The sequence below is a fragment of the Branchiostoma lanceolatum genome, chromosome 3 (genome assembly GCF_035083965.1).
Source record: "Branchiostoma lanceolatum isolate klBraLanc5 chromosome 3, klBraLanc5.hap2, whole genome shotgun sequence".
NCBI lineage: Eukaryota > Metazoa > Chordata > Leptocardii > Amphioxiformes > Branchiostomatidae > Branchiostoma > Branchiostoma lanceolatum.
The window spans coordinates 8,221,079-8,247,400 of record NC_089724.1 but is presented as its reverse complement, the minus strand read 5'-3'; the positions used below and the strand labels follow the sequence as shown (position 1 = coordinate 8,247,400).

Sequence of the window (26,322 nt, the reverse complement as noted above, 5' to 3'; positions counted from 1 at the left end):
TACTGTACATTATGTTACATTGATGTGCTTTGCTTTGTGTACAGATATAGCATGTACAAGTTTACTATCAATAAAATGATCATTGATAACTGGTCAATTCATCAAATGCATAGTTAGGAATAAAGATAGTGAAAAGTTCTTTAAATTTCGATGACTTTATTTGAAATTATCGTTTCTTTAGTACAAAATGTGGGGTTGATGTTACAAACTACTTGGGCCAGCCAACACTGTACATAATGTTTTCTCCACCAGAAATGCATTTCAACAAGTGCACAGCGATGCATAAGGCGCGACCATATCTTCTACTCTTCTATGTGCAAAAAGCTTGCATTTCCCAATGATTGCAACCACAAATTGATTCACCAAGCTTTATCCTTGCTTTCTTGAAAGAATTGCCAGTTACTCTATGATAACCAAGCTATGCATATATTCACGGTTACCTTATAAGCATGGATTGTTTCTGTAATGCCTCCCGTTCCTCCGTTGTCCACAGCTAAGATGGAAATTATTCATATTCTGTCATCACCAAGCCTTCTATCAACTTTTGCCAAATGATGGTATTTGTGAGTAATTCATTTTTTTTTTGAACGGGAGACACTAATATTGAATAGATATATTACAGAAGATGTTGACATGGGATTGTAACACTTTCTACACGTACTGACAGCAGTATCATTTGGGATGGACGAACGTTAGTTGTACAAGGGGTGTGGGATAGAGTGATGTTAATATTGTTATATGATTCAAGACAATGTAAATTCTTCCTGCTACTCGAGAAGGACTTTGTACACCTAACTGCGCACTACAAGCTCGACGTCTCCGGTAACAGTGCCCTTCGTGTTGGAGGTGTGGCAGGTGTAGATTCCAGCATCCTTTGCGACCACTTTGCGGATGACGAAGTAAACGATTTCGTCGTCGTCTTCGTACAGGTCGTAGCGGCCCGAGGACGGCAGGATGCTGCTGCCTTTCCTCCACTCTACGCCCGGGATTGGGTCCCCCGTGGCGAAGCAGGCGAACTCGACCTTCTCACCGACCTTGGCTTCCACTCTGGTCTGGCTCAGCTTGAGGTAAGGGTTGGTCTTCTTGGCCGCGGCGAAAGGTGTTGCTTTGCCCGCTGGTGCCGTAGCTGGTGGTGCGGGCGGAGGTGGAGGAGCTTTGGGCTCTACCTTCTTCTCAGGCTCTTTGAACTTCCTGCCCGGGCCTTGGTAATCTGCATATGCATCTGCTGACATTTCTCCCTTAAACTTCCTACCGGGACCCTCAACTTCCTTTTGAGGGGCCTTAGCCGGAGCCATCGAAGCGGGCTTGGCCTTAGGCGTCATCGAAGCGGGCTGGGCCTTTGGCGTCACCGAAGCGGGCTGACTAGCCTTAGGCGTCATCGAGGCGGGCTGACTAGCCTTAGGCGGCATCGAAGCAGGCTGACTTTCCTTGAACTTTCTCCCGGGGCCGGCATAATCTTCGTACGAATCGGCAGAGATGTCGCCCTTGAACTTTCTCCCCGGTCCAGCGTATTCTTCCTTTGTAGCTTGCACATCCCATTTCTCGGGCCTTTCTTTGAACTTCCTCCCGGAACCCGAATAATCCTCGTAAGCATCAGCAGAGATGTCGCCCTTGAACTTTCTACCCGGTCCAGCATATTCTTCCTTTGTAGCTTGCACATCCCATTTCTCGGGCCTTTCTTTGAACTTCCTTCCAGTACCCGAATAATCCTCGTAAGCATCAGCAGAGATGTCGCCCTTGAATTTCCTCCCCGGTCCAGCGTATTCTTCCTTTAAGGCTTGAACATCCCATTTCTCCGGCCTTTCCTTGAACTTCCTACCGGCACCCGAATAATCTTCGTAAGCATGGGCAGAGATTTCTCCCTTGAATTTCCTTCCCGGGCCGCCCTTGGCCTCCTTTTCTTCCCTGTCGTAGAGCTGGACGTCCCCGGCTCTTCCAACTTCCGCTCTCTCCCCGAACCTGTCGTCTCCCATCTCCAGCTCTTGCCGCTCCCTGGCCGGTCCGAAGAGCGGGCCCTCCGGGATGGCCTTGTCCTGCGAGGCGGCGTGCAGGGTGTTCCTGATGGCGGCGATGGCGTCCTCTCCTTCCCCCCAGACTGCCGATGCCACGGCGGCGGCCACGGCCTTTTTCCTGGCTGCAATCTCTTCGTCCATTGCTTTCTCAAGCTGCTCCCCGATTTTCTCTGAAAGAAGAGAAAGAAGATCCATGTTATCTCTGAGTCGCAAAGGTATTGGGGCTCCGAGTAATTGTTCACCGACGCTGTTCGTAATGGCCTATGATTGCCATCCTTCCAACCAGTTTGAAGGTCATGTGCCCAAGTTAGCATTTTTCCATGTCTGTACCAGAGCTGTTTCCAGCTTTAAATTTGTATCCGTCCCACTCATTGTTTGGGAGCCCATGATGTCAATTTCCGTTGTTAAATCTGTCATTCTAAGCTTACGGAAATTGATTTTCATCCATCTTCTGTCACAAAGTTCAGATTTTTGGAATGGATGGGGTGAAAAGTTTGTCCGTCCATGATCCAACAAGCAAATTGGGTCCTGGAGACAGCCCTGGTTTGTGCGAATTGACGAACCTAATATCATAAGACGTCAGCTAGAGTAGGAAGAAAACGGCCTGGTAACACACATCACCACATGTCTGACTATCTGTTCATCCCTAATTAGACCCCTGGAGTCATAGAAAAGGCGCACCGTGTTACGTACCGGACACGTACAGCCTCCCGACGGTGGTGCGGGTCCCGGAGTCGTTGATGGCCATGCAGGTGTAGTACCCGGTGTCACGAACATTGGCGTGACGTACCTCCAGCGTCATCACGCCGCAAACATCATAGATCCTGGAAATACAGTTAAACCATCATTTCCTATTCTCCAAGCAGAGATTTCGATCGGGCCGGGGGGCTAGTAGTGACCGCAATTTTATCATGCGCTGCTTTGAGAATAATAGTTTCTAGCTATAGATTAATGGCCCATTGTTACGGCATAAGTTTTTGGTGACTTATCAACGTATCGATTGCTAGCTTCAGTGAGAATATCTGACCACCAACAAGCTCATATGCAAAGGGGTGGCTGTTCATCTGTTACCTCAAGAGCTGTCACAAAGACGTCAAGGAAATGTATCTCCTATATATGAGTCAGAATCCTTAAGTCTGGCAGTTATCTAGTCATTGCAGATATCCACAGATATCAGGACATTTATATATGATCATATATGTTTCTAATCTCCAAGCAGATCTAACGGCCCAAGGACCGTATCCAACAGGCAAAATGAGTTGTCATAGCCACCGCTGGCTACGGTTGGATACGGTCTTTGCCCCCGTAAGATCTGTTTGCAGATTATGTTTCATCCTCAGAAGGAAAAGGTCGTTTGCCTTCAAAGTGACATCATTTACACTACCTGTATTTGAAACCATCGTGGGTGATGATCTCGTCATCACGATACCACTTGATCCGTGGCACGGGGTCGCCACGCACTGAGCACGTGAACCGCGCCGTGACTCCCTTCCCCACGGTGATGGTCCTCAACCCGGTAGTGAACATGGGGGGCTTTCCTGATATTACATGATAGGGAATCTTTATCGACACAACAAAAGTACGGTGACTTTCATAAGGTCTACTACATTTACATATACGCAAACAAACAGTCAAATGGATACAAATTAACTACCCTATATATTAATGTGTATGAATAGATATGAGTAAATCAACATGTTGAGTCCAACGCATCATTTACACAGTTGGTTCTAAGGTCTAGACATTCATTGATATATTGACCTATTTATATATAGTAAGGGTTGAATGGGATGTATCACATTCTTTTGAACAAACGGAAAGAAAGAATTACGGAAGAGGACAGAACAGCTGTAGATTTTTCATTAATCGTCATTTCTCATTAATTGACCGAAGTGTGTTGTAAAGTCGTTCGTTCCGTTAGGCTAATATAATGGAAAGTAAACAACAATAAATGATAGTGTACAAGCATAAAGAGAGTGAATATACATCTAAGACAGACAACTAAGTTGTTTCAAAATTGTATCCAGTTGCTTGAGTGACTGTTATTTGGCGTATCTTATTACATGTACCTGGATGTCTTATGCTTGGGTCACATTTTCAATCCGGGGCCCGGCCGGGCAGCATTTGGGAACAAAAAGTATGATATAAAAGACACAAAACGTACCAAAATTATTCAAGAGCATAGCTTGTGCATATTTATTGATATACATTTTAATTGTTCGTTTCCGCAAACAGCCCGGCCGGGTCCCGGCTGGGAAATGTGACCCACGCATAACCTTCATCAACGTAACTACGTTGTTAGTCTATCATACGTTACTGATGCCTGGGTTAACTTCCTCTAAAAACCTGCCACAGTGCTACATCAATCCATTGGTCAATGGTCATTGCGATGTAATATTTCAATAAATGGTGGTAAATGACTTGCCTTTGGGCATGTACACCTTTTTCTCTTCGTGTCGCCTTCGGTATGACCATGGTCTACGAGGAATTCCGAAACTCTCCGGGTCAAGGATGTCATCAAACTTTTCCTCTTGTTCATAGCTGAAAAGATAGCACTTTGAGAATCTCCGAAAAGACCGCTGGAATCGATGTGTGTCATTATAAGTGTTCTTCTACATGTCTCCATAGAACCGCAATAGCGTGTAATTGTGTAACGTCATCAATGATAACTAACGGCACTTCGACAAGCAATACTGTCTTTGTAGTGGTGATGTCTGGTTGCTTGAGTTTCTATAGAGTCTGTGTTTATAGCGCTGTAGCTCCTAAGCCTTTCTGTTATGCTTAGGTCCCAATTGGAAAAAGGGGGCCCCGCTTGGTAGTTGACGGGATATTTGGGGGCACCTTCGGGCGTGAACCCTACGTGGCCCCGTGGGACTCCCTGCTACTGTCGGCCTATTTTAGGGCCCGGTCGGGACCCCGAATCATTTTAACTCGGAATTAAAATCAACGCGGGACCCGATAACAAATAGACATTGTGAGCTAATCGTGCGAGCACCAGGAGCATAAGACAGACTTTTGCTATACATCTTCTAGGTGCTGAATATGACAACACCTTAGTGAGCCTGAAAAGCTGCCCCTCCTCCCCAGCCGAACCGGTGTGCTGTCGAAGTCCTCGCTCTCCGAGTAGCGACGGGACCTGGGCGGGGTCCGGGGCGGGGTTCGGCGCCCTACGCTGAAACGGTCGAAGTCGTCGTCCCCGTATTTGGACGGGTCAAAACGCCTCGGCCTGGATTTCAAATGAAACGAATGGTGAGTTTTTCTCTTGATACTGTCATCAGTAAATGAAAAGCTTCTAAGTTCCTTTCTTTGTTCAACACCTCGTCGACAATAAGGCTATAGCACCGACCAAAGGGTCGAAGTCAAGCTTATGTGTTCGTATATTGTTAACTACTTGTCAACAACGTTCATTTTGGTGATACGTAGACTTCATAACATCGCTAAGACTTGCTAAATTACATTAAGGACGAAAAACACCAGCAGATCGAAGGTAAATGGGAAATTTTTCAACTCGTCCAACATTGAGAATCATTGAGCGTGCAGATCATACAAATTTGCTTGCTTGGTCAGTATGATAGTAATTTGCTTGGTCAATATAACTAGTAATTTGCTTGGTCGGAACTAGTATGTTGCTTGGTCAGTATAACTAGTACGTTGATGAAGGTTAGACATCCAGGTAATAAGATACGCCAAAAATAGTTTGATAGCTTTGGAAAGGAAGGACAGGAAAGTCACTGACGAAAAATAACGGATGCTGTCTGAAACGTCTGACTGTTTCAAAATTTATCCAGTTGCTTGAGTAAATATTTTTGGGGTATAACTAGTAATTTGCTTGGTCGGTATGACTAGTAATCTCACTTGGTTACCTCGGTGCGTCGTAGCTTGGCTTGAAGGCGGCCCGCGGCGTCCTGCGAAAGTAGTTCGGCCCCGAATCAGAGAGCAAGGCACGGGCCGTCATAGACGGGTCCATTTTCTGTTGGACACAAACACAATTATTTTAACCTTCTATAGCTCGTGCTCTATCAAAATGGCATTATGGCATCAATGACACGGGTACTTAGTGAGTTTGACAAACTTACACTCCGGTCCCTCACTCAATGTGTACATCATTGGGCACAGCATGGATGTGTAATTACGTAACTAAAGAGAAGTTTACAAGAAATGTATCGACGTATACATATTCCTGGACTGTATACATGTATACTTCGTCAAATATACGATGACCAAATACGAGCAGTACCATCTACCAAGATCTAGACAGGATCTAGGAGCGTTGACTTGAGCGTTGTTCCATATCAGGCCGCCGGTTGTATGTCCTTAATGATATAATTAGCTAGACATTAGGAAAAGGGGATGATGGAAACCATTTCATTCGTTTTAAGTAGACACTTTTATTCCGCCTCAATTTAAGTGTTGTCAGATGGCTGCGTTCTTCAAGTACCTTAATATTCACGATATCCAAATTTGTATTTCATAACGATCTATGCCTCTCATAGTCCTTACCACTTATGGACATTATCATAATGCGGCATCGCGCGAAAAAGTGCCATGGCTGTGTCATATTTTGGGGGGGTAATCATCTAGGCAGAGACTATGTACTATGACATAACTAGAATACTTTAACTTCTCCTGCACTATGCCCTACGAAAAACAGAAAAGGCAATTTCATTGTTCAAATTTCTAGCAAAAGACAAACATGCGGAGCCTAAAAGGAATTAGGAATATGACCTCGTATCTCATCGGCATCCTTCGGTGGTCGTACCGAGGGCTGTTGAGAACGTTTGCCCCGTAATCGTATTGGAAGAACAGGCTCATCTTTGGATTGTGGTGTTTTCTTCACGGACGTGTTAGTTGTTGATGGACAAATCTTGTTGCTGGTGTTCTTGTAGACGACGGAGTTGTTGTTGTTGTTCAATGTGCCAGCACCCGTTCTCTGAGCCAGAGATCGGGGTCTAGACGCAAATAGAAAACTCAGATGTCAGCTAGCTACAGACTGTTTAGGTATGTATTTTGTTTTTACGACGCCGTATGAAGTCGAGGAAACATACATGCAGCTACTAATGTCTAAAAAACGAAAAACGTCTTGTTTTTCCGGTGTATACGTAAGTTGGACTGCACGTTCTCTGTCTTTAGGATGCTGCTTTGGCAAGGAAGGACAGGACGGTGCTGAACACGGGAGTTAGCCATGGCGCAGTTATAGCAAGGGAACAATAATGTCGTCAACATCATCACGCTGGTATGGAAGGGTCTGGAGGTGAGGGGGGAGGTCATGTGTGTGGAAGTGCTTTCTCCAAGTCCAGCCAAAGTAAACTATAAACTTATTCCAAACTCAGCGAATCACAACCATCCAAACCTGGCAGCAATGTTGGGAAGGGGCGGAGCTAAGGGATGGTCAACCTACTTATGGTGATGGGACAGTGATACGGTGTTAGTCGATCTATTTGGAGAGGGTAAAATTGAGGCACTCAGAATGGAAGGATGGACAATCGTTGAATACAACACACTACGATTCCCCGAAATATAACACCATTGTACGACAAAACAAAGCAGTAAACCGTGCATCGTCAGTAGATGGCGTTTGTCTCTGTTAGTCAGCAACTTTTTTTACTGAGGTGGAGTCGACGCTGTCTGCACCGTATGTCAATACATGGGTCTCCTGGTGACAAGCATGTCAGAAATGCTGAAAACAAATTGTATGTACGTGCCCATCTAGCCAGCCCGTTACCATATGACACACTTTTTCCTTGGTACATCGACCGCCCAACGAATTGTCAGACATATACAACATTAGAATAAGCTATAACAATAGCATTGAGGCCCGGGCCGTTTTCAGTACTCAAGCTTTTGGAAATCACCGCATAAATACAAACACATCTTGATTTGTATATGGTAGCAAATTCTTGGTTGGATATCAATACCATGCGAATAACCATATGTGAACGAGAACAACATTGTGGGTAAAATATAATGTCAAATTGGCCTCTCTACAGCTAGATGTGCAAACGTTTGCTTTAGAACCGGATTGTCTTTATGACAAATATATACTTACAGGTTTTGAACAATCCGAAATGTGAAAGATGTTAGGCCGGCCTGATGATGACCCCGGTGAACGGAACTGCGTCCAGTGATGCGGCGGTGCAATGATACATTATATCTGTGTCATCTATATTTGTCGGTAAAAATGCCATAGACTGGGTAGTGAGCCGGCTATCATATGACATACCGGGAATAATTTCACACACGAATAGTCGCGAGGGATCATATAAAGACCGAAGCGACGCCATATTCACTGTGCTCTTTTAAGGGAAATTAGTCATGCTTGCCTGTTTCATTCTTCCATCGTTTTTGTCGATATCATTTCAATATAATTTTCTTACACCAATTTGTGATTGTAGTATTTGTTTATACACCGTACACCGGCCTTTTACTAACTGTAAGGCATGTTCCTAAAATTATTCACCATTAAAACGGCTAGCCAAATGAAAGAACCATGTACATACAACTGTATATAACATTGACATTCAAAAACGCTGTTTCGATAATGATCCCATGATATAGCAATGTCATATCATATCATACATGTATCGGGGTAGTGAAAGGTATCTTTAATGCGGGAAGTATGACCATATGGCCAAGTTCTAATGTCGGCCTAACTCAGTTGGATCTGGGCCAGACTATATGATGACCTACGACAGAAACGATTCTTGGACTAGAATAGAGTGATTTATTCCATCCCGACGGCAACAGTCACGTCCGAGTCATAGTCGATTGTCCGGTTACGTCGTTGTGAGTTCTTATCACCCTACTCCCTATCCTTTTTGCGCCAGTCCAGTCTACCGTTAACGTTCCCTAAAATTATATTTTGATGCTTCTATGCTTTTGCATTGTTACGGATACACATATCAGTAATAACAGAAACTCGAGTCGGCCTGATGGCGTTTAGCGGCCTTGGCGTATTTATGATCACTTGGACCAAATACCGGACAACACATATCCGGAAGGGGTAGGCCTCCACAAAAGCTGTGTAATGCGATTTCAACTGTGCATTTAACCCACACGCTTGTTTCTCTGTGGTTTTACAATACAATACCATACACAGTATTCTATATTGTTAACATCCCATGCATGATCATTAAAGAATTGCATAAAATTCGACAACATTAATGACAACACACTTGTTGTTGCTTATGATATATTTTATAGGAGCACCACCATCACCGATAGCCATATTGGAACTGGTCATCAAATTTATCATAACAAATGACACACTAGCTCAGAATTCGAGTCCAGAACATTTGTTACAGCACACTGAAAATGGCCGTGAAGTTGGTCTTTCAGCAACAAGAGTATTTTAGTACATCTATAAAAATGATCTTTTTATGACATAAGATGCAACAATATCGTCGATTTCCTGGAATGAAACTTGTTGTCAAATTGTACTGTCATGTGAAACTTAATGTAACCAGAATTTGTCTTCTGTAATGGGGAAATAAATACACTAACCAAACTGCTAACATCTTTGCAAAGTTTGTCTACCAATAGATATTTAATTTATTAATAGGCTGTCAAAATTGCATTTGAGGAGAGTTTCGTAGGGATTTCTTAACTTACTGACTTGGACAGTCCAAATTCCCGAAAAATTCCAGATCTCTGGCTTTATTTTTCCAAAAAACATCCACCAAATACTGCCATCCATCATTTTACTCATACTTCTTACTATGCTTTTGCCTCAAAATTCAAAACAGAGTTAAGATGTGACAAAAAATTAAATTGCACATGTTCATGCTGCCAACTATTTTACTATAACTCTTTTCCGAAACAAATTTCTTCAACTTTCCTTGGACACGGCAGTCCATTTTTCTGCAATTTTAAGTCCATTATGCTATATACATATTGAGAAAACAAATGTTTATATCAGACTAGGTTGGACTTTCAACTATGTCATACAACCTAAACCATGCATGAGAAATAACAATAAACAAAGCCTATCAATATAAATTTAACCTTGCCTTGTGCAACATAAAATATTTGCTGATAATATGATACACCGTATACATAAAGGAGGCTCAAAATGGCTTCGAGTTCACTGACATAAGGCAGTTGCCAGAAAACCGAATATTTCTTGAACAACAAATTGTTAGACATGAAAAATGAATACAAAGATGAAACCACTAGCTTACATTAAAAAAATGGCATAACTTTATGAATGCCCCATACATTGTGTTATTTGAGACGTGTGTAGGGCCTTCCTAGCAATGCTTTGGACGGAAAATAGTCAGTTGGCAGTGAAACTTACGGAAAGGGTGCAACTAAAATGTCTATATCAGAACTAAAACCAAATAATTCTTGTGCCTAGCTTTGATAGAAGGCATTAACATTTCATTTCGATCCCAAAAAACAAGGACAAAATTAATTTCATGTCAATTGCATCTTATCTATGCACCGTCAAATAATATTTCAAAATTGCTTAGTATAGGAAAAGTACCGACACATCTGTTACATAAACTTTGCCCTCAAACATGTAGAAATACAATCTCACATTTCTTGACCATAAATGGCTGCAATTATTTTTTCAGACTTTATTGCTAAGCATCTGTAATATCTTATCAATGAACAAAGAAATCGAAAACAAAGGAACTGAATATTAAGTATTGCCTGAAAAATGATTTCTTGACAGCATGGTGTAAAACAGAAAGGTATTTTCATATATTACATGCATACATTATTTGCACTTATTATAGTAGAGTGACCTCTTGGCTACTAGTTATTAAGCCTCTGTACAGGCAGTTGATACAGAAATATCATAACACAATATTTTACATGGCTCCTTTCATTAACACTTAAAAGACTGTAGGGGCAAACAGCGCACTTGTCAAGGATGGTATTTAGGGGGGTTCACAACGGGAAGTGCATTGCTGTAGCATTGCGCTCTTAAGCAGTTAACACATATTATGTACAGGTATTATGTACAGAATTTTACATAGGCTTTTACAGTACTGCACACTGTGTTACTGTTGCAGGGGAAAAACTACACATAAACGATACCGTAGTTACATTTCAAGTGCGTTTTTGGCGACACCTCAGGGGCGGAGCCTTTATTTCTTGTGTGTGAGTGTTATATGGAGGATATGTCCTGGTCTGTCTGAGTTCCCGCTGACGTCATGCCCGGTGGAGTCTGCGTGGCTGTCGTGTTCGTCATGGGGTGCTGTACGCCTCGCTCTCTCACCACCCTCTGGGCCACGCTGCCAGAGAAGCGCCGGGTCGTGATGCGTGCGTTCCCGCCGCCGCCGCTGCCGGGAGGAAACGGGTTCAGCGCCGGCCCGAGTCTGGGCTCCTCCGGCTGCTCCTGCTGGCTGCCTGGCTCATACCTGCAGAAAACAAAACTGTGTTATTCTAATAGTTCCTTCGCCGTAGTGCCATAGGGCACAACCTCTTCTGAAGTATCTCAACACATACACATAGAGTCGCCTGGACACTCGGTTTCATTGGACAAGGTTAAGATCCTGGACACAGAATCAGAATATTTTGCAAGAGGGATTAAGGAGTCCATCTACATCCGGGCATTACAACCATCCCTCAACAGAGACGGAGGGCGCCGTAGACTTTCTGCAACATATGATCCACTGCTCACCAAATCACATGTCTCATCTGCATAACGTGACGTCACAGAAGCAGTGGATGGTTCATTCCTTGAAAATGACTGTAGCTGTTCAGTCGAAAATTTGGGTAAGTCAATTTATTGTGTTGGCTTTTACAGTTTAAACTCCATTCAGAAGTTTCCTTGTTGTTTCAGTAGCAGGGTATTTTTTTACGGAAGGAGGAGTTGCTAGCCCTTCCCCTTTAACATGCTCGAGGCACCTCCTCAAACATCTGACCACAACATCTCCCTTCAGACAGATGTTGAACCAGTATCTCCAGGTTACCAACTAATTGGAAACAGGCTCTTACAGGATCTTGTAACTGTGAGGCTGCTACCAACTGAGCCACAGGGACATACCTGTTCTCAGGGTGCCATATGCCAAATTGCTAGTAGACCAGAACATTTTTCAAACACCGCACCCAACTACATATCCTACTTTAGTGATAGTCAACAACTGTTCAATGGAAACCTTTATTGCTATGGTACGAGTGGAAGGGTAACAATAGTTGTGGTCTGTTTTCTACATACTATGTGGTGGTGGTACGTTTGTAGAATATTTCTGACATAAATACTTCAGAGACAATTGTGTAAGAATGGGCTAATACTAGTAGCAATACTCAATCAATTTAAATTGATAATTAGTTCCTTCTTACCCAACTGTCACTAAGTATTTGTTTCAGAAATATTCTACAAACTTGCCGTCACAACATCTTAGCATGTTGGAAAAATACTAGTAATAGTCATTGCACCTTTTGTCTAATTGGCAGAAAATGAGTCCTCAATACTTTACTCTGACAGTAGCCTGACAGTAGTGGACAGCCTGTTGACTTGTATGGCCATGTGCAAGTTGAGTGTTCTGGTACTCACCCCAGCCTACAGATCTGTAGATGTCCCCTGTTGGTGCCGTACACCAGGCCCCTGCCTGTACCAGGCAGCCAGCAGGCAGAGTTCACACTGACATGGCTCCGTCTCTCTGGGTCACAGTGGTGCATCACATTCTGTACATGCTGGGAACACAAGAAAATACTCTATATACATCATGTATATGCTTACTATGCATCAGGTTCTATACAAACTGGGAACACAAGGAGAAGCATTCAACTTGTATCTTTGGTATCACATCAACAGGGATGTTACTGCTTCCAATATCTCAAAGTGCCAGCAAAGTTATCATTCCTTTTTATTCAACTGGATAAGCCTTGGCACAGAGACTATAATACACTTCAAATTGGCAAAGAAAAAAGCACACTGAGTACTTTCAAGAGGATGCAGCATTTCGGTATTCCTAAACAGGACTTAAGTTAACTGCCATTGACTTGCTTCAGAACTGTACGAAAGACGTACGACAGCATATGGCAAATATGTCTGTGTTGTATCTCTCTCACAGCTTGTTCTCCCCCATACTCACTCACTCAATCTCATACATTAGTCACAACACACTCACAGATACACACAGACACACACACAGACACACACACATATCCCTCCCCCTCCCCTCCTTACCACAAGAGTCCCCTCCAAAGCCTTCTCTGCGGCCGGTCTGAGCTGGAACACCTGGGCCACCATCTGTTTGTCCACCAGCTGCCAGTGGAGCATGCGCGAGGCCAGCCCCACCAACACGTAGTTCCCCAGGGGAGAGATGCTCACAGAGATGGCATTGGGACCTGAGGAAGCAGCTAACGTTGTTAACAGTTGTAAATTAGAGGGCTATTTGACGGGATAGGGGGTGTGTTTCAAGGGCCCATACACCAAGGCTCTGATACATATTCATTCATGTATTACCCCTAAATCATTAACAATTGACGCTAATCTGGCTTTTTTTTTTCAAAACTACAGTAGTTATTCTAGCTAGATGTTTGCAAGTGGCCCAGATACATGTAAATACATGTAGCTGCCCATGATTAACAGTGAAAATAAAAAAACAGTAATAGATAAAACACCACTTGTTGGACTTCAATCGCCTTTTTAACACTTGCAGCTATTCGAAAGGTGGTCATAGTACAATGATCATGAATTCAAAATGCATCCTGTCTCACAGATAAATCTACAGATTGTCACTTTTCAAGGTAGAATTTAACATAGTGTTGTGCTCTTTTTTTATTAGCACAACCACTGTCTGAGGTAAGACAATGGAGAAGCGGCTATCATCTGGAATGAGGCAAAGCATACACTTTTAACAAGGCTTGCAGTGCAATAATATAGATTTTACCACTGCTCCCTTTTACAGCCAAGCCCACAGGGTCACCCTTACTGTTTTCGACAAGTGTGTTGGCTTTTTAACCTTTAGCACACTGAAGTAGCCATATGGCACCCCATTCCTTACTGGTTACAGAGTTAGGTAGCAAGGAGAAAGTAAACATGCAGATTTTTTCCATTGTAAACAACGACCATCTCACCAAAGCTCTTGGCATACAGGATGTCGCCCAGACTGTCCTTCTGCAGGGAGATGATGGACAGGACAGCGTCGTCGGGGAAACCACGGTGACTGGGGATGAAGGTTGCTAGGTAACAGCCGTCCTTGGAGATGTCGATGCTGGCATCGTTGTGGATCTTACAGTGGGGAACGATCACGTTTGCACTGGCTGTGAGAGGGAGGATGGGAGAAAGCATTGTTATAAGATTGTTGATACAAGAAGATAGTCATAGTATAAGAATGATGTTGCCACAGCTGCTTACTTTGATGTTACATTTTCTTTAGGGTTTACCCTTAATAGCGGCTAGCTGTGCAACATCAGCCAAACCAAGAAACAACATTTCCTTTATAAAAGAAATTCAATTTTTTATCCAGGGTACATGACTGACAAGTCAGTATTATAACGAAAATGTATTGAAATATTTTGTGTTATCATTTTTTTTTAATACATCAATGATCTCCTGCAGAGACAAGTACATAATCACTACATATCCAAACGTTTCATTCAATGCTTTAGCTATTACTTTATGTGAAGATAATTTGAACTTCTTGTATACTGCATGTATCATAAAAAGATCTTAAATGCATCACATAAAACCCTGCACAAAAACAGTGTGGTGACATCTTACCATCGCTGATCTCTGGTAGCTGGTACTTGGTGAAGTCCCACCACTGTAGACGGTGGGTGGTGTTCACAATGTTACTGGCCACAGCTGACTCTCCTGTACCAATAAAGGCTCCTGTGGTTTTAATTCAATTAAAAAATAATGTATTAAAAGTGCCACTTAAGGACTGTTTTTTAGTGTTAATGTAATAGGGGCATAAGAAGGATAGACCTAAGAAGTAGATTGAACTATCCATTCAAAAGATAATCTCAACAGACTAGACCTCGTACAAGAGAGTATATCTTTAAACAGCAGGGCTTTATCTGAACTGTATTACAGGGGTGCTGCGCCCCCATGCCCTGACCATGCACCCCTTACCCTGGGGAATGGATCTTCTGACCAGCATAAAATTTTGATTGACCAGGTATGACACTAGGCCACATATGGCCATAGTCCTCAACTGTGACCTGTCTGACAGTAATTTCCACCTAAGGAAGCCTTAAAATACCCCATTTTACTTAACGTTCTCTAAAACTCCACCCTGTGGGAACCCCCCTTCAACACCATCCCCCGCTTGGTCGCTCGGCTCCCTTGCAATACTCCCCCATGCAAATTTTACCAAGAAAAACCCTGAAACAGTATGAGACACTGTTCAGATTTTGCAGCCTCTAAATCATGGATTAAGATGGCTGACATCATGAGGGCTCACCTGCAATGGCCCTGTTAATGGCGGAGTGGACGGCATTGGATGGTCGATGGGAGCCGTGGAAAACACTGCGGTAGTGGGGGTGGACGTACTCCACTCTTGGCTGGGCCCTACAACAAAAAGCATTGGAGAAAGTTGGATAATCTTAGACGATAAAACTCTTATCAGATTGAATTACATTGTATCAAAATCAGCTACAATAGTGGTGAGGAAGCTTGTCATTCATCTTTGCCGTACTCGTGACTGGGCTCTACAAGGAGTAGCAGCATCTGAGAAAGTTTGATATCATGTAGTCAATAAAACTCGTATCAGATTGTATTACTTTGTATCAAAATCAGCTACACTAGTGGTTTGTTTGTGCCTTTATTTACACTCGAGTTACGGTGAGGAAGCTTGTCATTTATCTTCGCCATGAAGGTCTCCCATACAAATATAACCTTGTCATTCAAAACAAAAGGTTCATGCTCTGCTTACATTTTGCTAAAGTGAAGTTATCCCATCCTTTCTTTACTAAATCTGAGGGAAAGACAGCCTAAACACTATTCTCAACTGCCGTATGGATGGTAAGCATAGCAGTGTCAGAAGTGTTTTTGATTCTAGGAGACTGAATAAACTTAGGGAAAAGCCATCACCTTGAGGATCCAGCCGTGTGGTGTCTGAAACGGCCGTGAAGACGCCGCCGTACCCGCTCACCACCACGATCAGATCCCTCCCTGATGACGAAAAAAACATCACAAGAAATGTTTTAATGTTGTGGTAAAGGACGTCTCATTTCCTACCTTGCTGCAATGTTCTGATGTAGTGCTACATCTTTATGCACACATCAGTATCACAATACCTATACAATGTTAACAGAGTGACTGCATTTTTGTTCTGACAATGGATACAATCTAAAGAAGGCCATATTTCTACACACATTCATAGCTTTACGTACAAACATGTTTTACAAATGCCCATGCCAAACTTACAAATACACTTGCAAATACACTTGCTACACTCAGGCTTACACCAAATTAGTTACCACGGGGTGATCCACTACACTTTGTAGGTTTGTCATATGTTACATCTATTTTTACCTGTCTCCTTCATTCAGTGCATGTCTGCGCATGATGTAACCCAGGGGGCTGCGATGACTCTCTGATCTGGAACATCACATCATAAACAGAACTGTTAAGAGCTTAAAAAAAGAAACTATGAAAAGCAAGTACTTAAAACAAAGAACTCTGGTCTAGGCAGTCACTACAGACATGATTCTCAGTGCTTGTGTCAATGGGGAAAATTATCTACAGGACCACCAAAAAGTGGTCACATTGGCCAGGTGGTTCTTATGTTCAAATGTAGAGGTGGTCACTTCTACTAGTACAGATTTGACTGTATCTGAATATGTATCATCAAGTGGATAAAATGCAAGAAAGATTCTGCTTCTAATCACTCCAGTTTTTAAGTAAGTCAACATCATTTTGGCAAACCGTAAAAGATCTAACTCACCTGGTGTGTTGGCCATAAAAGCGTGACGGCACGTTTGTTGAGAAGGCGCTCTCCTGGACCGTACCATCGCCAGCGGAGGTGGGTTCCAGACTCCCCGCCCTGGTGGGGGTGACGGGGGGCTGGGGCTCTGTGGGGTGGGAGAAGGTCTGCCACACCACCGGTCGGGTCACCGTGGACTGCGACTCGTAGGGACTCTCTCCGGACATGGCCCTAGGACAAGAACCTCAATATTAGCATGTTCACAGATCCAACTGTGCATGCCCAGTTAAAAGTTGAAGGCCTGACAGTTCTTGTCTCGACCATGCTTTATACAGTGTGAGTGAGTGAGTGAGTGAGTGAGTGAGTGAGTGAGTGAGTGAGTGAGTGAGTGAGTGAGTGAGTGAGTGAGTGAGTGAGTGAGTGAGTGAGTATTTTGTCAGGTCCAGACGTGTTAATTTATATCTCAGGGACCTTCAGCTATGACCTGCACATGCACAGTTCGATCCATGAACACACGTTTATTCACACATCTTGGATAGGTTTTGTTTTAGTTCACTGGATTATTATAACATGTATTTGTGCTGTAATTTGCTATTTCTAGACTTTTCTTTCACCCATTGCTCAGTACCCCTTAGGTCATGTAATGACACAGTGGACGTTTCATTCACTTTGGTAAAGAACAACTTTTTCTATTAAAAGGAACAAATTTTCCAGTAGAATTTCAGCCAAAAATTCAATATAAAGCCAGTGGTCTGATAAGACTCTATGGGTGATCCTCAGCGAAACCCTCAAGATTTGATAAAGACCATCTTTACCATTCGAAAGCAACAATTTTTTCAGTAAAATGTCAACCAAAAAAATATCAACTCAACCATCCAGTCATCTGATAGACACTCTAGGTAAAGCCTCAGCACAACCATAGTGCATGGCAACCTATGGCTGCACATGGAGCAATTGTTGTATTGAGGTCACCCGCACTCCGAATGGCAGTCACTCCAGATCCTTGGGATTCAGCCCCGCCAATCGTGCGCTCCTCGCAATTCAGCCCCTGGCTGAAAAGAGAGAGTAGTCGGCCTACCCAATAACAATAACAACAAAAATAGCTATTGTATGCTAACCTCTGTGCCCGTGATCTAAGTGCCCGTAGACTCCTCAGCCGTAGTGAGTCCAGCCTCCTCCTGGCAGTGTTGACCTGATGTGCCTGGTACCTGAGCTGGCTCTCTATGCCTGAAGCACTCTCCACATCGTCCCCCGACTGCTGGCTCTCCGTCCATGTCCTCCTGACTGCTCCCCTCCGCACTGGCCTGGCAGAGAAGTAGCCGATCCTGGCGTATCCGCCGTACTCTGTACGGGATGCTGTCGTGGTTTGAGCTGTAGTGGCGGAGCTTTGCGCGGCAGTAACTCGTGTTGTGCCGGCTTCTCTATTTGTCTCCACGCCACCCGTGTGAGTGACTGCCTCGTGATAGGAAGGCAGAGTAAAGTGTTCACTCAAGGCAGGCATCCCTTCCCCTGCACTAGACTCACTGGAAGTTCTGCTGAGAGCTAGACTTGCTGGTGATGACCTCAGGTCACCCCTCGGTGGTAACAACGGACAAGCTGTTTCCTGTACGGACTGGTTTCCACCTTCTCTTGTACTGGTGGAAGCTCTGTCCACATTTGGAGGATTTGTACTTGAAGTTGATGCTTTGTGTGAGGGTAGGGAAGACCTGACTCTCTTTGCGGGAGGCTCTAGGTCTTCCTCTGACTCGGTTCCATCAACATGTGTCTCTCCAGACGCATCCCTGTTGTTTCTAGAAACAGAAGCACTGGCCGAACGGACAGACTCTGCAGAGGACGTTGACTTGTTTCTCTGGTTTCCTCGAAGCAAGGAGGAAACCATAGAAGTGCTGGTGCTCATCATAGTGGGGCGACTGCTCTCTGTTGTAGACGTGGCAGCAGTGCTGGTACTTGTCGTACTTGTGTTACGACTGTGAGGAACTGGGAAGCTTCTATCTTGGCAGTGACGCTGACTGTTGCTGAAACTAAGTGTCCACCAATGGTGGGGCATACCTCCCGCGTCAGGAGTACTGCTGATGCTTCTTGGAGTCGTTCCCGTATTTCTACTGGAAGGAAGCTTAGAGTCTTTACCTTTGTGAGTCACAGCGTTTGTCTGAGATGTGTTTGACCTTGACTGGGGTCTCCCAGGGGAAGGGTTTCCAAGGTCAAGCAGACCTTCTGCTGCCTGCCTGCGAGAGTTGTTCTCTCCGGGCGGGAAGGTTCCTCCCCTGGTATTGCTATCAGTCTGCCTGGACCTTGTGACATTACCAGTACTAGTGGTAGTTATGGAAGCTGCCTCGTTCTTGACATTACAGCTAGTAGTATTGCAGGGTTGTCTCGCATTGCTACCTATTGAGTTCTTTATTGTGTTTACCTCTGATGTGTTTGCAACATTGCCTGGTTTGTCTGTGCTGCTAGAAACTTGTGTGTTCGAGCCACTTGTGGCAGATGTGGTAACACTAGTGTCTGGCACATTGGCACCACTACTGCTTGTGTTTGTACCAATTTCTGGTAGGTTTACATTCACACCAGCAGTGGTTACACTGGTGCCTTGTGTTGTCACACCACCATTACTTGTTGTATTTACACCGCCACTAGCAGAAGTGTCTTGTGCATTCACATTACCAAAAGAATTCCTACTTCCACAGCCTCTTGAAACATAACTAACCCCAGGTCTGTTCATGTTAATTATGCCTGCATTGTGTACACTAACGGGAGTTGTCAGTTCAATACCAGGTGCAGAAGACTGGCTGGCAATGTTACGTCTGATGCTAGACCGGTACTGCAGGCTTCTCCGGCTACTGCTACCAGTGTCACTGGTGTTACTCGTGGCGCTTTGCATACTAGAGGAGGCTGTCAATCTCAGCCGGTTGCCTTGACTACCCTCGGAGCCACGCCTGCTGCCCAATCCTGGCAGTTCATCGGACGGAGGGTTCTCGTACCTACTCAGCGTAGAAGACGGCTGTAGTCCGAGCCGCGCTCGCAACCTGTCGATGAACTCCTGCGTTCTGCGTATCCTCTGGTGGTTGATGGATAAACGAGCATCCAGGTCGTGTAGGCTTGAAGAAGAAGCCCTACCTGCAGTTCCCTGTAGACTAGGAGGCATGTTACCACTCCCCCCTCTCCTAGCCCGTATGGCAGTGCTGTCGGCTCGGTTGGAGGTTGGATCTGCTAAGGTCCGTGCAGAAACCCGCCCCCGGGGTAGCATCGCCTGGTCGTGACCCTGAAACGACCCCATCATGTTGCGCATCTCATTCTCCATCTGGTCCAGGCGGGCTGCAGCGCTGCTGAGAAGCTCCAGGCGGCGCCGCAGGTCCTGCTCCATGGAGTGTAGGCGGTGGAGAACGCGGGAGCGGCGGTCCCAGACAGACATGCGGGGCGGCATTTCCGAGTCATCTGGCTCCGGCAGCATGTCTGTCTCCGAGTCCGAGCTGTCCACCTGCACGACTCCTGCATCAAATGGCTGGAGGAAAAAGAAAACATGGGAAATTCTTATGAAAAAAAATTGTAATGAGTGTTGTTTCCTCTTATTCAGGAGTCTAGTTAGTTTTAGTCCGCTTCTAACAGTCTGCCAACACGTTGGAGATGGGCTCAAGCTAACAGGACTCAATTCAAGGCTATTTTACACTCTCTAAATGCATGAGAACTGCTAAAATGAAATGAGCAATTAACAAAGCTCTACCATCATACCATAATACGCTCGAATCACGTCACAAACATACCGTCATAACATTTATTCAATTCCTAGTTTCATCTAACTTTTAATCTAACATTTAACTTATACCTATGTAAAAAAAAGAATGTCCAGGCCTTTTATGGTAACATTTCCTTCATATAAGATACATTCGTACGCACGTCGACTACCTACCTACCTACCTGTACTCATTGTTCTTGTACTTACCCGAACATTTGGCACATTGGCAATCCCTGTCAGTAAATGGTGACCAAGTGGGTCAAACTTGACAAGTCTGAAAAACGATAAAGAGAAAACAATTTTATAATGTTATCAGAGCTGAACAAAAAACTTGAATGCACACATAACTACAAATCTACTATTAGTAGTACCTTTTCACATGATAGGATCCTCAATAATCCCATGGCCAGTTCAACATAGAGGCAGATAACTTGGTCTTTCCATACCCTTCTCTGGTCTAAAAACTTCATTAAAATGTTGTCAATGGCAGTGATATGACCGCTATCAGTATTTTGTACAAATAAACAATACTTCAGGCCAATGAAAGGAAACTAACAGGCTAGGCATTAGTGAACATAGTAATGAGAAAGAGAGCGACCACATCTGCCATATGATTGTCGTATGATCGCAATCTGAGAGCATTGTTGTGATAGGGGTGCATGTGTCATACAAAATTCATCTGTCTTGTTACCAAAAACACAGTCTTAGATGCTTGTCAACTTCTGTCACAGCCTGCTTTAAAAAAATACAATATCTAAAACGTACTGTTCTAGAGCATAAGCATGTACATTTTTTCTATAGATTATTTCTTCTGTTAGTCATAGATTGGATTAGTTGTTAATATTTGTTAACAATTAGCAATAATTCAACTCTCATGTGCACCAGTTACAATTGTGGCACGATAAAGTTCTTCTTCCGTAACCTAGGACGTGAACGTGACCACGCCCTGATCCATTACCTAATCTTCTCTGTCTCCCGCGCCGTCTTGACGTAGGCAAACGGTTTGTCCTGGCTCCAGTCCCAGAAGTGGAGAGCGTTGCCCGTGGCGATCACCAACACTTGGTCCAAGGGGTGAAAGGTCAGGGATGCGATGACGGTGTTGGACTCCGACGTCCACCTCTCACTCCCACCCTGTCGTTGTGTGAGAGAGTACAGAAAATTAAGGGCTATCATATGATGTGGACATGAAATAAAACTGATTCAAGAGGAGGACTACATGAGAATTTCAATCATTGAAAAAATCTTCTTCAAACGTGCATGGATAAATTGTAATGGACCAAGGAAGGACTCATCCAGGTACACAGCTGTTCACAAAACACATGTACATGTACATGTACATGAACAAGTGATGCCATCTTTCATTTTGACTTTCACAACATATTTCTCAACCATAAGACTTTCTCTGCATGTTCTGGACTAGGGGAAAGGCATTTTTTTTCTTTGGGACAAGAAGACTTTTCAGGAGGGAAACCTGACCCCTGGATTGAGCTTGGTAAAAAAATGGTCATTAGATGTGCATTTATGTTTCAGACGTTTGTCAGTTATGTTTCCACGTGTTTCAAAAAGTGAGAAGAACTATATATATATATATACAATAGTATAGGGTTTAAACACATTGTGTTTAGCATTGGCATAAGTGTTTCATGCTTTATACTTTACATCCTGTAGATCACGTGTGGTCATATGTGAATTTATTCCTCTTGGTATGAATATGCAATAAAGATAACCATTATCAAAAGTCATACGTAGCAGCACAACTCACATGTAGGTCCCAAACTCTGACTTCCCCATCCAGACAGCCTGACGCCAGAATCTCGTTGGACGAGGGGTGAAAGGTCACGCACCAGGGCGTGCGGGAATGGCCAACCAGGGTGCGGATACACTTTCCCGTACGCAGGTCTGTCACATGGATGTTGTGGTCGCCGTGACTGGATGCCATCAGCGTTCTATGGTAGATAAAATATAGCAGCTATGAATGAAATACCAATTGTCTCAGTATATAGCAATGAATGAAATGCTACTATCTATGGTATCATGGATCTGAACCCATGGCATATGTGTGCTAAAAATTAGTATTTTTCGGTTACACATAGAATTGCATATTGGCATAAATTTGACATGCAATTTGAAAACAATACAGACAAAATTATGTACCGGGTAGTCAATAGTAAACACAAAAGCTCAGTAATATACACAAAAACAGCAATATTTTTGTCCAGCACAATTTTCACAATCTAAGGTTTTTTGCAAGTCTGGAGGTTTCCAGAGGTTTAGGTGTTTTTTTCATCTGAACCTAAACGTTTCTACAAATCCAGTTTAGGTTCGGTGTTAAGGTATGCAGCACTATGTCATACACTGTACATATCTTTGATAGGGCCTAGGGAAATAAATGTTGTATTAACCAACCGACCCTAGCAAAAACCTGTTGACCTTAGCCTTTTTGGGGTCGATTGCTGGCAAGGGACATAACATTTACAATCTGACATCTGAGAGAAACAGAATTCAAAGTAGCCGTACTAATTTTCTTACAGCCTTTGTGTACTCTGGCTTTAAACAGTTTATGTTTGAATGAGTAGTAAAGTAAACAGTGTATTTTTTTAGTTTATAAAGTTTATTGATAATACACTTGTGCTTGTAAAAAATTACCAAGCAGATGTTGGGGAGGCCAAATTGTTACATTTTCCTAGATGCCATTTTCTGTGTCTTCTTCTTCTTTCTTTCTGCTTAGCCTCGTAAAAACAAGATTACTAGCAGTTTGTGCATGTGCATGCACATGTGACGGCTCCGGATAAACAAAGGGAAAATATAGGTAAGGACACTAAGTGTCAAACTGCCACCTCGACATGTTGAGATGAAATTGAATTGTTGTCTAATGCCTGTAGTTGTATAATTTTTGGCTCAAGACTTGAAGTCCCGCCATTAACATCTTAGTATTTCAGGTATTCCTACTTCTATTGTCACAAATGCCATACGGTAGGTTTGTATTGTAAACCAAACATGAAACGATGCCAATTCACAGCTCCAGGGCATGAGGTGCTCACATGACCCCCCAGGGCTCGAAATACTGGGTGCATGTACACCTGTGTGCACACAAAATTGGAGCTGTGCACCTAATTTTTGACTGTGCACCTTGATATTTTTGTAGGCTATAGGGTAAAGGCACTATTGTACACTAAGCATACAGAATATTCTTGTAATGTAAGTATCAAAAATAGCAATACAACCTTTTGTGATGTATCACTTGTTTTAAATTTCAAGGTTAGCTATGGTCGTATGGAATTACAGATTGAAGTTCTTAAGAGCGTAAAACTTTGTAATTATGCTTCTCTGACATTCAAACCTATTCTATGTGGTGCACCCAAAATTCTTTCTGTGCACCTAATCTTTTGGGCTGGCTGCACCAGTGCACCTATTTGCAAAAATGAATTTCGAGCCCTGCCGCCTAAACATTCCCTTGGGATCATGACAGAACTGTCAGCTTACCCATCATGGCTGAAGGCCATCAGGAATGTAGTCCTGGCATCTCCTGGGAGCTTCACAGCCTGCAGAGGGGTTACCAAACATTACATTATGCACAGGTCAGTACAAACCCTCCAGTCATGGGGGAGGGGGGGGGGGGGCAGTTCGAATGAAAGTTCATCTGTGAGGGGAAATATTGCCATTTGTGTACAGAATCACCGTATGAAATCTGTACACAACAATAATTGCAGATGTTGTAAACAAGGTTAACGTCAGGTTAATTCTTTCAATGGAATTATTGATACAAAATAAATGCAGGATTTTGTATCCATGTACATCATGTCACAGAGGCCTTACATGACATGTAAGCCAGTAAGGCCTCTGTGACATAATGTAGTCGTGGCAACTCTGGGGAGGATGTATTTGCTTGTATATTGCATATAGTGTACTCCTATAAAATATACAAGCAGATACGTCCTCCCAATAGCCACCGAAGCTATGAAAACAACTTATGCATAAACGATTTTGGATACTGCTCCAGAATTCCAACATGTATAACAGTATATTTCTTTTGCAGTCTTCTGATTTTCTTCTCAACCTGAAATTGTAAAATCATTCTTAGGAACGTAGCAAAAATTGCAAAATCTGCTAGAGAGATAATTTGAACCCTTTGTCAAACATCCCATCGTCCAGATCATAAATTTTGGAAAGATTTACATAATTTGAGATGTGCACAGGGGTACACCCAAATTCGAAGCAAATTTGTGTACATCCTCTTTAGTCTTATTCAAATCGGCACAATTTCTTCCCTCCGATTAAGATAACCACAACAGAAACACAGTAAGTATATCTAGATGGTTTTAAGATACGTAAATAACGTCTCAAAAATGCAAAAACTTCGTTATAATAATCAGACCTGGTTGTCTTGGGAAAATAGAGCAGCCTTGTCCTCGGCCAAAAACCTCAGTGCAGCCGGCGTCCACAGCCCAGGAGCGCCGACTTCCCGTCCTTGTAGGGCCGGTATTGTATTTCTACTCCTCTTCGACATATTGCAACTCGACGTGCTTTTCAACTACGGTCTATTTTCCATGGAATTCAAAGCTTATAATTTGCCTTCTTCATCAGGCGAAATCCCAAGGAAAAATTGATATGCTCCAGGAGTCGTTCAGCTGACATTGGCTCGAGAATTCAGTCCTTGGCGCCTGGTGAAGCATGCTTCAGAGAAGCTTCATTGTAAATTTGACTCCAAAAGTAAATTTTGCGATGGTTTTGAGGAGATGAAGATGATATAAACAGGAGTAGAGGCTGAGATGATTTCAGACGATCTGCAACTTCTCTGGACGACCTAAATTCAATATGGCTGCGGTCAGGCACAAGATCCCATAGGTAACCCACTTTCTGCATGATCACAAAAAATGTAAACACAGGGGGTAAACATATATTAAACCTCCTTGCATAAACACAGGGTGAAGCAATTTTGAGTATTGTAAATTTTTTTAAAAATTACAACCCTTTGTATGCTTTATATAAGCATGATACCATACACATTTATACTCGAAACATGGGTTAGGAGTCGTTTAAAACTCTTTGGTATTACATGTATTTCCTTAGACAATGACATTATCGTTAGAAGACATAACATTAAAAATGTCAATGGTAATGTTATAGGCAATCATGTGATGACGATATTGTTCCTTATTATCATACATTGAAAACTTGAGACTGGATATAACATAATCACAGAGACTTTGAATCTCGCTCCATGTGTCAGTGTAAAATATTTCTGTCTATTCCTGGATGTTATATCAAAATTGTCCAGATCCTCCTTAGTCAAACTCAAAGTACATGTACTAAAATTCCTTGTCCTCCATCTGATTGAGTGCATGAGCTTGAGTTTATTAGTAAGTTGATGGTCCTTTCCTCTGTGCCGAATGGGTCACTTCACCACGTTTTAGAATTGATGTAAACAATAAATAATCATTACTGTAAATGCAGAAATGTTCGTGGTGGTTTTATGTTCACAGTTTTTGTGGCAACTGCTTCACCACGAACTTAAAACCACCACAAACATTTTGTCCAATACTGTAGCAGTATGTCACTGACTATGGTACTGCTGCGAAATTAAAGCCACTGCGAACACTCCATTTTCCCCTTAGCGCGAAATAAAAACCATGCAAACTTTAAATGAATTTACAGTATCAAAAACTCCATGGCATCTTGGGGGCATACTGATAGGTGTATAGGCAATATCATATTTTCATATTAAAGGTTTGGCCATGAGCTTTCCTTGTAT

The 26,322-nt window shown here is 43.1% G+C and overlaps 2 protein-coding genes across 7 annotated transcripts; both read right to left on the bottom strand.

Moving 5' to 3' along the window:
• Window positions 1-136: 136 nt before the first annotated feature.
• LOC136430007 (myosin light chain kinase, smooth muscle-like) lies at window positions 137-8,192 on the bottom strand. 4 transcript variants are annotated; one of them, XM_066420222.1, is made up of 9 exons: window positions 8,059-8,192; window positions 6,738-6,961; window positions 5,876-5,982; window positions 5,065-5,238; window positions 4,438-4,553; window positions 3,397-3,550; window positions 2,706-2,836; window positions 1,384-2,182; window positions 137-1,326 (listed from the first exon to the last, which is right to left on the bottom strand). In XM_066420222.1, the coding sequence occupies exons 2-9, from the start codon at window positions 6,822-6,824 to the stop codon at window positions 792-794; spliced, it is 2,103 nt and encodes a 700-aa protein (XP_066276319.1). In that variant the 5' UTR covers window positions 6,825-6,961; window positions 8,059-8,192; the 3' UTR covers window positions 137-791. The 4 variants fall into 4 exon arrangements, with proteins under 4 accessions (XP_066276319.1, XP_066276318.1, XP_066276317.1 ...); XM_066420221.1 differs by having other exon boundaries at window positions 137-1,372; window positions 1,403-2,182; XM_066420220.1 differs by having other exon boundaries at window positions 137-2,182.
• Window positions 8,193-9,184: 992 nt separating this feature from the next.
• LOC136430005 (activating molecule in BECN1-regulated autophagy protein 1-like) lies at window positions 9,185-25,415 on the bottom strand. 3 transcript variants are annotated; one of them, XM_066420216.1, is made up of 15 exons: window positions 24,946-25,415; window positions 24,054-24,112; window positions 22,333-22,516; window positions 21,529-21,701; window positions 20,778-20,844; window positions 17,959-20,339; window positions 16,862-17,071; window positions 16,450-16,515; window positions 16,006-16,086; window positions 15,377-15,483; window positions 14,692-14,802; window positions 14,046-14,231; window positions 13,153-13,325; window positions 12,517-12,656; window positions 9,185-11,377 (listed from the first exon to the last, which is right to left on the bottom strand). In XM_066420216.1, the coding sequence occupies exons 1-15, from the start codon at window positions 25,075-25,077 to the stop codon at window positions 11,125-11,127; spliced, it is 4,323 nt and encodes a 1,440-aa protein (XP_066276313.1). In that variant the 5' UTR covers window positions 25,078-25,415; the 3' UTR covers window positions 9,185-11,124. The 3 variants fall into 3 exon arrangements, with proteins under 3 accessions (XP_066276313.1, XP_066276314.1, XP_066276315.1); XM_066420217.1 differs by having other exon boundaries at window positions 13,153-13,313; XM_066420218.1 differs by having other exon boundaries at window positions 14,692-14,784.
• Between the last annotated feature and the right edge of the window lie 907 nt (window positions 25,416-26,322).